This window comes from Lynx canadensis, chromosome D4, assembly GCF_007474595.2.
Source record: "Lynx canadensis isolate LIC74 chromosome D4, mLynCan4.pri.v2, whole genome shotgun sequence".
NCBI lineage: Eukaryota > Metazoa > Chordata > Mammalia > Carnivora > Felidae > Lynx > Lynx canadensis.
In genome coordinates this window covers 29415119-29429226 of record NC_044315.2, presented here as the reverse complement: position 1 = coordinate 29429226, position 14108 = coordinate 29415119, and the positions used below count along the sequence as shown (strand labels likewise).

Sequence of the window (14108 nt, the reverse complement as noted above, 5' to 3'; positions counted from 1 at the left end):
AAGAGAGAGCTCTACAGTGGTTCGGTCTAATAATAAGTCCATGTTAACTTAGGATTTTTCCCTATGGAAATTTTCCAATTGTCTAACTTTACAAAAATAAATAGAAAAATTTTCCCCAAAGAAACCATCTTAGACTTCCTTGTCAATGTCCATCCATCTGTCCAAATACCACCTCTGTGCCAGAAAGCAGTGGCTTTGGTAACCAGTGCCCCGCACTGGGCTTGCTGGTAACTGAGTGGTGTTTGTTCTTCAGTGAAAACTCCAGAACAGAATGTCTTATTGTTCCAGACAGTATGAGGGTTTCAATGAGGGCCCCCCTAGGCTGGGCCCAGTTGTCTCCGTGTCGCAGCAGGGCCACCATGGGTGTGTTGCAGGGGGCAGGGTGGAACACGGAGGATGGAGACATTTCCCTTAAGCACCGGAATTAGAATTGATTGACAGTGCAAATCATCCCCATCATCTTTTCAGATTTTCTACAATTTCTTAAACTCCCCTTTGCTCCAGCGATGACACGTGTCCCTTGCTGAGAGACCTTGCAGTTATTTATTTATTTATTTATTTATTTATTATTTATTTTTACTATTTTAGTGCACTTGAACAGGGCACTGAAACTGTGTCGTTTTCTTGTCAGAATACGTGCTACCTGTGTATGTAATATGCCACTTGACAGTAAGCATGGGCAAGATGCTACACTTTGGAGTTCTGGGGTTCTTCATTTCCCCCACAGACTCCTCCAGTGGATATGGCTGTTACCAGATGTGTTCCACAGTCACTGTGGAAGCATCGGTGTCATTCGGCCCAGAGCACCTGGGCCACTTGCGTTCCTCATCCTCAGGAACTTCTGTCCAGAGTGAGGCCCAGAGTGTTCAATCTGCATTCCACCCCTGAATTCTGAACATGCCTATCATAGAAAGAAAAGCTGAAGGGATTCCACCTCTGGGACTGAATTTTCCTGAAAAATCTCCTTGAGAATCAAATCCGTTCTTCCCAGCATCCCTGTGGTCAGATTGGTCAGGAGTCCTAACCCCGCCTGCATCCATCCCTCAGGAGGTGACCAGGGTGACAAGAACTCCCAGGTCTCAGGCTGAGGGCTTTGACATCAAGCCTGTATTTAAATTCTGTTTACTCCATAACCTGAGGCAGGTGACCATCCTCTGCACCTCGGACTCTCTGTTAGGTAATAGTGTCAACAGCAGTAATAATGGCTGACCTGGTTGCTGTGAAGACCGGATGAATCATGTGTTAATTCCCTGGTCTCTCATTACTCCCCCTTTTACTCCTTTCTCTTTCCCTCCACAGAATTTTACATGTCCCCCTCAGACACCGCTTGTCAGTTTCCTCCACGTGGTACATCCTTCCTCCTTGCCCCCCAGAGTCCTATTTTTGTCTTCTACACCTCCCAAGTACCTGCCTTGACCACCCTCTGCCCGCCATCCCCACACGCACCCGCACCTGCACGTTCTTTCCTCCTCTGAGCTGCTCTGAAACCCTGTGCAAGCTTTTACTACTGTATATATCAGCCTGAATCATAATTTGTTTAAGGGTCTGGCTGTGTCGGTCCTTGGAGAGCACCGGGATTTTGTCTTATTTCTCTTTTTGTCTTTAGTACCCAGCTCAGTACCTTGCCTTTTCTTTTTAAAGTATTTGCTTCTTGGATGAATCCTCCAGGCAAAATAGTAATTTGCTTATTAAAACAAGTCTGACCTTCCATACATTAGAGTGGTTAAGTCCACAGGTTTCATATGTTTTGAGTTGATGAGGAATCTCAAAGCAGACTAAGAAGAGAGAAGTTATGTAATTTTTAGCAGAAGACTTGATAATTTTTTGGTTTTGTAGACTTGACAGGGAATAAATTATTGAAGGTCCCTTTCCAGAACTTACACTTGCTCTCTCACCTTGAGCATAAATTCACAATTACTATGAAAAGTTTTTTGCAAAGTTCTCTTCTAATTCTGTTAGGTATCAGTTATAATCAGTCAGGTTTTCTTTTCTCACCTGGAGATTTACCCAGTTGGAGAACGTTTTAGAACTAAGTAGTTCTTCAGAAAGCTTCCTAAGAATTTTTAATTTGCAAAAAATTTTCTGATGATTCTTGGTTACTTAGCATTCCAGTTGCTTTTTTTCTTTATTGTGCCGCTTCTTTCCACGCTTTTCTGAAGGGGAGAGCCCTTTCAACTGTCCTCTGTTGACTTTCCCCTATTAACAGCCCAATTGTGTAATTTTTACTAGGTCAGCAGGAGATTTGCCAAAGCACTACAGAATCTAGCCCCATGTTTATTCTAGGTTATGGAGTGACTTTTGAATCTGTACTTATTTATTCTGCATACTATAATCACACGCAGGAATTTCTTTCTGCCTTACTCTCCTTGACCTTTTATGTTACTGTGCTCACATACCCCACAGGCTGCTCCAGAGGCTATTTGGAATGTGCCTATTAAAAACCTCAGGGGATGTGTTTGAAATTTTATTTCATGTTTTAAAGGTGACATTTTGATATACCCAATCCACTTTACATATAAATATTCTAAGTATAAAATCAGAGTTGCGTGAAACTCTTAGAAATGTTCTGAAAGGGGAATGTTTGTTTTAAATTAAAACATGTCAAGTATATTCTGTATTCTGCCTTTGTAAATTTGGTTTGATTAGGTTGCTACCAAGACACTCCTTTCATTCCTGTGTTTGTACATCATGGGTTCGTGAAATTCTAAGAGATGGAAAGGATCAGAACGATGGGGCCTGTTCTAGTCAGATGGTCTCTTAATGATGGAAGAGAAGCAAAATGATGAGAAACTCCAACATCTATTTCACCTTTCTTTCATTTCCTTACTGAAGTGTTTATAAAGATGATGTTTGGGGCGCCTGGGTGGCGCAGTCGGTTAAGCGTCCGACTTCAGCCAGGTCACGATCTCGCGGTCCGTGAGTTCGAGCCCCGCGTCAGGCTCTGGGCTGATGGCTCAGAGCCTGGAGCCTGTTTCCGATTCTGTGTCTCCCTCTCTCTCTGCCCCTCCCCTGTTCATGCTCTGTCTCTCTCTGTCCCAAAAATAAATAAACGTTGAAAAAAAAAATTTAAAAAAAAAGATGATGTTTAATTTTTTTAAATTTTTTTTATGTTTGTTTATTTTTGGGAGAGAGAGGACAGAGCATGAGCGGGGGAGGGGCAGAGAGCAAGGGAGACACAGAATCCGAAGCAGGCTCCAGGCTCTGAGCTGTCAGCACAGAGCCCAATGTGGGGCTCGAACTCACAAACCGTGAGATCATGACCTCAGCCGAGGTCGAATGCTTAACTGACTGAGCCACACAGGTCGCCCAGAAAGATGTTGTTTAAAACATCTTTATTTTCAGAGCAGTCCTCTGGCATATTGGTGACCTCTGCTTTTTTTTTTTTTTTTTTTTTTTTCCCTGCTTCTAGGCGGCTGTAGTAGTGGTATTCAATTTGCTATGGTTCTGCTAATTTTTCCTGCAATTCTCAGCATGGATTTGTATCGACGGGAAGACAGGAGATTGGATATTTTCTGCTGTTTTACAAGGTACAATTTCTGGCTGCTGTGACTTTTATTTGTTGGGTACAAAGTGGTAGGGTTTAGAGAGGTCTTTAGTCTGTGGACTTGGAAGAAAATGTAATCAACAGGGCTTGTACCAGCGTGATGGAGGCAGAGGAGGATAATGGACGGAGGATTCTTTTTTAGGGATATTGAAAGACTGGGGCTCTCCCCGCCCCCTCTGCCCCGCCCCTGCCAACAGAAGACGCAATCACAGCCCCAGGGTTATGATGTGCATGGCCATTATTTCTCCTGTGGATCAGTTTTGCTGATTATCAGGAGTGTGTCATATCTGTATGGATTCAGGCAGAACAAAGGTTTGAAAACCAACCATCCAGAAAAAATACAGCCCTTTGGGTGTTGTGGGATTGGGGGGGGTGTTTTGGGGCAGTTTTTAGGAATTATGCTTTGAAGGGGTTCATCAGCGTGTAACTTGATTTTGTCAGCCAAATTCAGGTTCAGCCATCCATTTGGCTTCCTTTGACTTACTAGTGTCTATGTCCAGATGGTTAAATCAGGTGACATGTGTGAAGTTGAGCAGTACGATATTTTCCTCCTAAATCAGAGCTATGTAAAATGGATCTTGTCAGTTATTGGCAAAAATGAAAGCACTTTGTTTCCCTGTTTCAGTTATACCACTGCAACATATTTTTCCCTCTCAGCCCCTGCGTCAGCAGAGTGATTCAGGTTGAACCTCAGGCCTACACGGAGGACTCACGATAACACCCGCTACAGCCCCCCGCCCCCCTACAGCAGCCACAGCTTCACCCACGAAACCCAGATCACCATGCAGTCCACAGTACAGCTTGCACAGAGTACGACCCCCACACACATGGTACTATACCACTGCTGAACCACGCTCTGAGATCTCCGTGCAGCCCGTCACCATGACCCAGGATACCCTCAGTTGCCAGAGCCCCGAGAGGCACCAGCTCCACGAGGGATCTGCTTTTCCCAGTTCTCGGACTCCAGCCTTCACTGCCTTGAGCCCCCCTGCACCAAGTGGACACTTTCTCTTTTGCCGAGAAACACTATGCTCCTTTTCTCTTGAAACCAAAAGCCAAGGTAATCTACCAAAACAAGATTCTTGTCTTCAAGAAATGGCCCAAACAGTCTCCTTTGAATCATCAGGTTGCTTCTTTGGGTGTCGCTTCTTTCAGGCCTTCTAAAGAGTCCATCCATTTAGCATGTGAGGCCATTTTAATGAGCTCATCTTCTACAGCAGTGAATCTCTATGCAGCAAGTGCTTCTGTGAATTTAGTTCAACTTCTTACATATAAACATTTCATTCTTCATGAGCTTATTTTTAAAATGTGCTTACTATGATTACTTGTTTTTCCCTGCGGGAGAATGACCCCTACATGCTGCATCCAGGCCATTGTGGTGATAAAAGTGAGGTCTAAACCAAACAGCTTGCTTTTGTGAGGGAGAGTCGATCCCATCCTCTGACTCTGATCTTGTGCCTTTTACTGTGTTACAGGTCGTGGTGATCTTCCTTTCCTGGGCTTACTGGGGGTCAGCCTTTATGGGACCACCCGAGTGCGCGATGGGCTGGACCTTACAGACATTGTGCCTCGGGAAACCAGAGAATATGACTTTATTGCTGCACAGTTCAAATACTTTTCTTTCTACAACATGTATATAGTCACCCAGAAAGCAGACTACCCAAATATCCAGCACTTACTCTACGACCTTCACAAGAGTTTCAGCAGCGTGAAGTATGTCATGTTGGAAGAAAATAAACAGCTTCCCAAAATGTGGCTGCACTACTTCAGAGACTGGCTTCAAGGTAAGGTACTGCTAGAGGGCGTTCGCCCTTTGTAAACTCACCCTTTGGCCCTTGGTGTGTTCAGCGTCCACAAGTTCCCTTTGTTCGCTTAATTAAAGTGTTAGATATAATGTAACACTGACGTGTTCATTGACTCCTAAGTGTTGCTAAAATTCTTATATAGACTGTTTCTGGGGCAGCCTCCCAAATCTGGCTTTCACCTATTAAATGATGCAAACAGTTCACACGGGGGACTCAGGAACTTCCGTAAGAATTTATGGGTGCACATTAGAAAATGGGGAAAGTATGTTATAAATAGGGAGCTGGGGGCTTCTAGTGCTCTTTTTGGATGGTGGTCAGTTGGATGACCAAGTGAAATCAGAGTGATGGAATTTCCTAGACTGACTTCTTGTCAGATTATGGCTTACTATACCAGCGGATTTTGCATCATTGGTGAATATAATGTAAAATTCCATATTTTGACCGTCTGTTGATTTGGCGTATGAAATAAACTTATCAGTTGCTTAACCACATCTCACAGTACTTCATACTGTAATAATGAGTCAAATTCTGCTGTAAAATGCCTTTCTTACTTCTTACCTTGTCTTAGAAACATTTCTAGGAAACCGGTAGTCAGCTGAAGAAAAAAATGGCTTAAATATGCTCCTAACTGCTGACCTGAATATGAATGTATTCAGTGATTCAAAGGACATCTGTTCATTTATTCCGTGTTGACACATGCAAAGTGAAGTGGGGAATCAAGATAATTATCCACACAATTCAAGCAAAAATGCTTTTACTGAAATACCCAAATAATTATGGCCCCCCAACATTTTTTGGCTTAAGTATCCAAATGACCTGTCTTAATTTTCCCACTTAATTAGGCTTGTTTAAACACAGATTTGAGTGCCTTTTTTGGTCTTAAGTCAATACACTTGTATGTAAAGATTAAGCAGCCAATTTCCCTGTGAGTTTGCATGGAATGGTAAACAAACTTGAGTTTGATTGAAAATTCTTCAGTACAGTTTTTCTGGCCTTGACTTCTGTTCTTACAGTTTTGTTCATACATGTATACCAGATTTGACCTCTTTTTTTGAGGAAGGCAAAGAGACCACATGATCTTAATACTATTTTTTAACATGCTCTGAGATTAATCAAATTTGTTCCAAGTCTTATTTTTGACAGTAGTTTGGGAGGGTAGTGTTTTTCAGATAATGGGTCAAAAACAGGACCAGACAGTTGAGAGATTCCCTGCTTTTCATTTTTCCTCCGTTGGCCAAAGACATGCAAATAGCTTGCCACGATGACAAAAGAGTGCACTGCAGTATCTGAGCAAAGGAGGCTTGTTGTAGAATTGATTTCAGTGTCTTCAGCCATTCCTTTGGAAGCTCAATATGGCATGTTAGGCGGAGCTTGGGAAGAGGGCAGAGGGGTATTGTCTGCAGGCAGCGCTGAGGGCTAACCTTTTTATAGCGTATTGTAAATTATCCCTATGCTTCATCCATTTAAAGACCTAAAGCAGTTGGACTTGATAATCACACTTTTTTAAAGGTGCCATTGAATCATGTTCTGATTGCTAAGTGAACAGCACCCACCTAAACCAAGTGAGACCTGTTCATGCTCCCAAGTCAGGGTCCCAGCCAGCTCTAGAACTCTGCTTGTGACTCTTAGGAGGTCCCGCAGAGAGCACTGGACACAGAATGGCCAGATAATGGGACACTTGGGTTGCCCTAGATACTTTTCAGGCCTGTCAAGTGGTTGATTGGGTCTTTGGGACACTTCCTGCAAGGAATCAGATCTCCTTGAATCGTTCAGAACTACTGTGCGATTGTTAAGTGTGGGAACCTTGTTGGTTTTTAGTGGAATTATCACTAAAAACCATGTCGTGCTGTTAATCTTTATCGACATTCCAGTAGTTTGGGAGGAGTAGTTAACTCATACAAAATACATAATGGTAATGCCACAATGTTATCTTTAAATGCACGTGCAAGGAAGGCTAAGTTGCAGGTAAAAACCACACTGTACTCATGTCCAAGTGGTGTTCGTTTATATTCACACTGAATTATGCAGATAAAATTTAAATTAATGTTTTCTTTTTAAGGTTCCATATCAAGGAGAAATTGACCAATTGGGATAATTAGCTCAAAACTCTCACTAGAAAATGAAATTTAGTATAAAATTTAAATGAGACAGGTTCTAGCTGAAACTTTTACGTTTTGCTAAAGATGGCAGTGGAGGCAAAATCCGTGTGCCTCGTTTTGTGTATAGAATCATATGTTATACATGCATCTTAGGCCAACTCATTGTTACTCAAGCTTTTTAGTAATTAGTCAGAAATAAAATAATCTGAGTATACGGACTTAACTTTCTATGAGGTCAGTGACTAGTTCTCATTGGTGTTTGTACTCCCAATAGAGTGAATGGCATGGGGAGGCCGGCAGCATGGATGATGAGTTGAGCTGAGTTGCCGACAGGGTTGACCTCCCCAAATCCAATCTCTCTTACTTTGGTTCACTGTAGGGGTGTCCCCAGATCCTTAGTGCCTACGTATCTTAAACTTACACTCAGATTTTTGGAACGCCCTGTTTGCCACTAGACATCATCGGTGCCCACGAGAACTCTGCTGATCTTATTCCTGCCTTCAGCTAATAACTTCCTGAGCACCTTACTGTGTTCAGGGCAATTTAGAGCATCCACGGTTCAAGCCAACCCTGGAACTCTGGATCCTGCTGCCTGGATCCAAAGCTTAGCTCCAGCCCTGGCCTGCTAGGTAGCCTTCATCAAGTTGCTTTCCAAGCCTCAGATGAGGAACTGAGTGGAACCATAATGCTAACAGGGCTGTCTCATGAGGTGGTTGTAAGAATTACATGAGCAGTGGTCAGTGTAAAATGCGAGACAGCTCAGTGCTCACTGAGCACGAGTGGCTCCCTAGGATTAAAGGATCAAGAGGGAAAGGGTTAAAGTACCACACAGGCCATGAAGTGATGAAGTTTCTATTAAGGCGAGGAAAACAGACCAGGTCTCTTTTCTGGGGAGAGGGAGGGGTTGTTTTTCCTCTCCTGTTTATTTTTTTTCAAAAACAAAAAAAGGCTTTAGGTAATAAAATAACATCTGTTCCATACGGCTTGTTGTGTGCATGCCTCACTGTGAAAAACAGTCTGTGTGAGAGTTGGGAGCGCGGCTGCTCCGGTGGTCCCCCCCGCCCACCGCTCCTCCACACTGGGCCTTCTTTCACCACCGAGCCCACGGGCCTCATCCCCACATTGTTCACGTAAAAACAATGCCCACAGCAATGTCAGCAGGAAGGTTTTAAAGAGAGAGACAGGGAGACAGGGTCCTGTGCCGCCCTCTCACCCTACTTCATCCCCCAAGAGCTTAATTATTTTGAGCACTAAGGGAACCGGTATTTTGGGGGGTGGTGTCTTTGAGTCACTCGAGGCATGTCGTGAAATGAAAGGAACCCTTCTCCCTTCTTACTGGCCATGTCTAACCCCGTGCATACGCAGCTTGTTCAAAGATGTGGTTTCCTGAGCTGCTGGGGCTGGGGAGTTCTACTTGGGAGGGGATTTGGGGGAAGCAGGGCAGTGGGAAGGAGGTGGGGTGTCAGGGGGGGTGGTGGTGGGGGGAGAGTGTGTGCACACAGGATCACTCAGCCCCTAAGGCCGGGTCACCAGGGCCCTGTTTTCTCTTCCAGCACGCTTATCTCTTTACAGCTGTAGCCAACCATCAGGTCTGTAATGATGGTTTTGATTACAGAGGCCAAGCACAGCTGTGTGTGGTGGGCTGGTGGCTCGCCCATCCCCCACCCCCAGAAAGCCCTTTCCTTCCCCTCCCTGTGCTTGCGGGTTGTCATCTGTTCTCACAGAGCCCCCTTGTATTGGCCTGTGGCTTCCTGTTCTCAATCTGATCCAAATTTACCCCGTGAGGCATTTCCCTGCGCACACAGGCGCACCCGAGATCCCTCCCCTCCCCCTCCTCCACACCCCCTTCTGAGGAAGGTGGCAAAGAGGAACAGTCGAGAGTGAATAGGTGTTGGCTGTGATCTTTACACAACCTGGCAGCCGATCCCACAGCTTGTATTAGCTCCACAAGTCCGAACAGATGGAACAAATTGACAGAATCGTGTTCACCTCAACCCTGGGCTCGAGAAGCAGCTGAGGTTGCTGTTTGAAGTTGGGAGTTTGAATGCGTTTTTCCTTCTCTGAGTGTACTGAAGAACCCACGGCTTCAGCACCTGACCGTGGCATGAAGTGGCCAATGAGCCCATGTGTCGTCCTCACCCAGCCAGCCGGCTCTCCCAAGCTCTCTCTCTCGCTTTCTTTCCAAATAGCCATGGGGGAGAAGCAGGGGTTTCTTTTTTTATGTAAAGGTAAAACACGTATATTTGATTCCCAGAAATGACTATTCCCCTCTTCCGCCTTTGCAGCAGGGATTGTTAGCAACCTGAAGTTCACTCATGAAAGTCTAATAGTGTCACTTGAACTTGATATAGGAAAACAAGTAGAACAGAGAGTCTTTGAGGTTGACGTCAAGTACTTCCTGTCCTGCTCAGCGTCCTCAGCCCATCCCATGGATCGTTTTGGTTAAGAAGTGTAATGTGTTATACACGTTTGCCTTTTCTAGGACTCAGGATGCATTTGACAGTGACTGGGAACTGGGAAAATCATGCCAAACAATTACAAAAATGGATCCGATGATGGAGTCCTTGCCTACAAACTCCTGGTGCAAACCGGCAGCCGTGATAACCCATCGACATCAGTCAGGTACTCTCATGGCCTGACACCCTGGGGGTTTCAGAGGGCATCGTTGAGCAAGAGCTTTGGGGAAGCTGCTATACTGAAAACTGTTCGACAGCCTACCATCCCAGCCTGCACTGTCTGGAGACCTGAGGCATCAGGGGCTGAGAGAATACTGAATTGGCTCTAATTCACTTCATCCCATCAGCTAACTGTGTGACCGCAGGCAGAGTGCCTCGCTCTGCTCCTCTGTCAAGTGGGGACAAGTGTGTTACCCTCCCTCGGGGGCAGTTGTTCTAACCCTCAAGGCAGTGCAGGCTCTTTCGGATCCTAGAAAAGCTGTGTTGTACTGTTCTCTTTTGAAAATAGTACTTGTTACCATGTTGGTCTTTATATTCCGACTTGGAGGGCTGGTAGCAGTCATTTGAATGAGCACGATTTGGGGCGGATGTGTAAGTTAGGAGACCAGAGAGGTTACTAGAGGGGAGGATTGGTTGCATTCAACTCCTGGGGTCACCCTGGCCCAGCAGGTAGAGGAGGAGGCTAGGCATGTGGCTCTATGGTGAGGCAAACAGAAATGACGGCTGTTGGACCCTGAGCGCACCCACTGCTCTGATCACCCCGCTAGCTAATAGGAGCTGTTTCAATTTGGTGATCGTATTCTGCAACTGCATCTGCACCTTCGGTGATGCCTGCATCCCTGCATATCCCTTTTGATTCCTCGGGCGTGTTGGGAGTGTGTTCGGACCCTTCAGATTTCACAAGAGTCCAGCATTTACTACCGGCTCTCCCGGATCCCATTCCTCTGCTCCTTGCAGCTTACTTGCTTCCCTCAGGCAGAAAACGTCATGCTAATGATCTTCCCAGCAGCTCTGTTTATTGTCTCCCCTTTTTTGCTGGCATTAAAGGTGACAGATTTACAAAGTACATTGTTCAGAGTTATTATGGAGTGTGAACTTGGTGCTTTATGGCCGCATGCAGCAGGCTGTCAGGTTTGACAAGGATGTGGGCAAAGGAGCCTGTCGGAGAGATAGCAGGGGGATGCCCAGGGGCTGGGCCAGGCTTTAGGGACCAGGGACAGGGAGGAGCAAACTTGCTTGGGACAGGCCCCCGGATATCACTTCCTCTGCCTGGGAGGGAGAAAAGCGTGCTGCGTGCACGGAGGCCACGAGCTGTGCTATGTAATTCCAGAGACGGCTTGAAGACATGTAGTTGTTACATATCCCGGGATTAATTGAATCCAGACCCCTGAATTTCGTTTTTCTCGCTCTACTCTTTCTTCCTTCACTCTTTCTCTATTAACTGCTGTCACTGGTGTTTTTCATTTTGTTAAGAAGGCCCAAAGCATTGGAATCAGGCCTGCACCTAAAGTAAACAGGAACAATATATTTGTGTGTTTGTGTATGTGTGTCTCTCTCACAGTGTTTTCACCTAAGCAAAGCCCACAGGACCTAGTATTGCCATGCCCGGGATGGGGCATGCTAAGCGTGACCACATCCCTCAGAAATCAGGTTACCCAGAAAGAGCGGAGCCATGCACAAACCCTTCCACTCTCTGGCGATGGGCATTTTGTGAATACACAGGTCATAGGAGGCTAGTGTAGCAAAATTTATACAGATGTTGTTTTATTTTTATAGCTCTCCTCCATTTACTGGGTGGCATTTCCTTCAGTGTTAACAGCGGAGGTTAACTGCACACAGACGTGTATGGGGATTCTTGCCAGGTTTTTTTTCCCCTTCCCCTCCTATAAATATGTTTCTCCAGATTGTTCATTCTCTGCCTTGGCTGCAGACAGTCTTTTAGCATTCAGATTTAATTGGTTCAGTCAATTCCTGGACCATCTGCAGAACTGTGTGTGTGTTATAAACACACCGATTACTGCACCCTCTGATAAGTGCGTTTTGAAAGAAAGCAAAGGTGCTCTGATGGGATTTTCTACATGTTCAAAGAAGGGGCATTCTAGTCATTATTACAAATGCTGGGGCAGGGTTCTGCTCCCCCCACCCCTCCAGGGAGGAGTATGTTTACCTCCAGCCCCATTCTGAAGGACCCCTGTTCTTCCCGTTTCGCAGTTGACCAAACGGCGCCTGGTGGATGCAGACGGCATCATCAACCCCAGTGCTTTCTACATCTATCTGACCGCCTGGGTCAGCAATGACCCCGTGGCTTATGCCGCCTCCCAGGCCAACATCCGGCCTCACCGTCCTGAGTGGGTGCACGACAAAGCTGACTACATGCCGGAAACCAGGCTCAGAAGTAAGTAGCCCTCCAGTGGGGCCCGCCGGCAAAGGGCCTTACCCTGCTCTCCCAAGCTCTGTCATGGCCCTCATCTGCTGACACTACCCAGGGTTCAAAAGTGTAAACAGAACAATATATTTCTTTGAGTTTAAAACTCTGGGAGACACATGAGGATGTGTAATGGGATACAACCCGTGCTCTGTCACGTTGGGAAGTGAGAGCCCCTAACCTCCGTTTGTAGCTTGCACTCTAGGATGTCCACCAGGCAGCTCTCTTTAATGCCAGCTGTTCCATGTGAAAGCTGGGGACGCCTCCAGGTTGAGTGGTATTTTACTATTGCAGAGTTTTATCGCTGGGGATTATATGTTTATCTTTACTTTGTCAACTCTGGCGTTGAAGGGATTTTTGGCAAGTTGGGTCATTCCTATAAGCCACCAAGCACCTGTATTCTGTCAAATCTGTTGAAACTGGAGCAGAATAGCTCTGTACACAGCAGCATCCTCTTCCTTTCCTCTCTCAGCCGCGACCTGGAGAGGTGGTCCCATACGGATTTAATTTGCATTTATGTTTAGAGGCGTTAGTAGCTTATACCTTGGATATGAGGCCGAGGGAGGATGTGACAAAGAAGACCGGTCCCTTTGCAGACATGGCTGGAGAGGAAGCGGGTTGTGCTTCTCTGTATCTAAACCCCAGAGCCTTGTGGCAAGCAGCCAAGGCTTGTGTTAATGAAAATTTATAGTTGAGATTATAATAGGGCAAATCATGTTTAGCAAGTCAACTGAATGACCCCAAAGGGTCTGGAACACACAACGGCAGTAACTAAATGCTTGTTGTGTGAGGATTTCTTCCCCTGCTGCTGAAGACTTAGCATTGCATTAAAAAAGAAGCATGGAAGGTTTAAGTGTGTTAGATCACTAAAAGGATAAGAAAGTTAAGCGTTTTTCTCAGTAAAGCATGACTTTCAAGTTATTTTGTTCTCATAAGTGATTGAGTAAAACAGTTTGAACTTCGTATTTTCTCTTGTGTCAGTTGAACAAAAAAAATGCTCCCGCCATTGAATTCTTACAAAAGTGACTGCTTCTAGAAGATTAAAATCAAAGGTTAAATAAATACACAGATCCTGGGCTCCTCCTCTCCCCAAGCAAATTAAAAAAAAAAAAAAAATCAAATGTTGATTATTAAAACCTTTTTGAACCAAAGATTAAAACTGTAAAGGCCCGAAGACTGCCCTCAGTAGCTCGTTAGGGGAGAAGTGCAGTGAGGGACTCTGTTGCACAGTTCCCTGTCTGTTCGTTGTCGTGGCGGAGAATGCGGGATACAGATCTGGGGATGGCCGCCAGCAGGGTTTGCCACGTCTCTTCCATGCCTGGGGCATGCCTGTTGACCAGAGCCTTCAGCCACAGCCCCTTCCCCCTGTCTTGTCTGTCCAGTCCCAGCAGCGGAGCCCATTGAATATGCTCAGTTCCCTTTCTACCTCAACGGCTTGCGGGACACCTCAGACTTCGTGGAAGCAATCGAAAAGGTCAGAACCATCTGCAACAACTACACGAGCCTGGGGCTCTCCAGCTACCCCAACGGCTATCCCTTCCTCTTCTGGGAGCAGTACATCGGCCTCCGCCACTGGCTCCTGCTATCCATCAGCGTGGTGCTGGCCTGCACGTTCCTCGTGTGCGCCGTCTTCCTCCTGAACCCCTGGACGGCCGGGATCATTGTGAGTTCATTCAGAGGGTTTTTGGGGAAGTCGGATTCCTTTCAGCCTAGCTCTTGCTGCAGCCGGGAAGTTGTGTTTATGTCTGGGCCTCTGGAGGAGGGTATAGATTGCATCAT

The 14108-nt window shown here is 45.7% G+C and overlaps 1 protein-coding gene across 1 annotated transcript in view; it reads left to right on the top strand.

Moving 5' to 3' along the window:
* PTCH1 (patched 1) overlaps positions 1-14108 on the top strand; it is a 63154-nt gene that overhangs the window by 33517 nt on the left and 15529 nt on the right. Inside the window, 15 exon segments of the mRNA XM_030293404.1 lie at positions 3410-3428; positions 3431-3527; positions 4202-4250; positions 4252-4345; positions 4348-4371; positions 4374-4462; positions 4464-4490; positions 4492-4549; positions 4552-4604; positions 5020-5032; positions 5035-5333; positions 9938-9956; positions 9959-10070; positions 12091-12299; positions 13712-13992. Coding sequence (XP_030149264.1) covers positions 3410-3428; positions 3431-3527; positions 4202-4250; positions 4252-4345; positions 4348-4371; positions 4374-4462; positions 4464-4490; positions 4492-4549; positions 4552-4604; positions 5020-5032; positions 5035-5333; positions 9938-9956; positions 9959-10070; positions 12091-12299; positions 13712-13992 — 1443 coding nt within the window.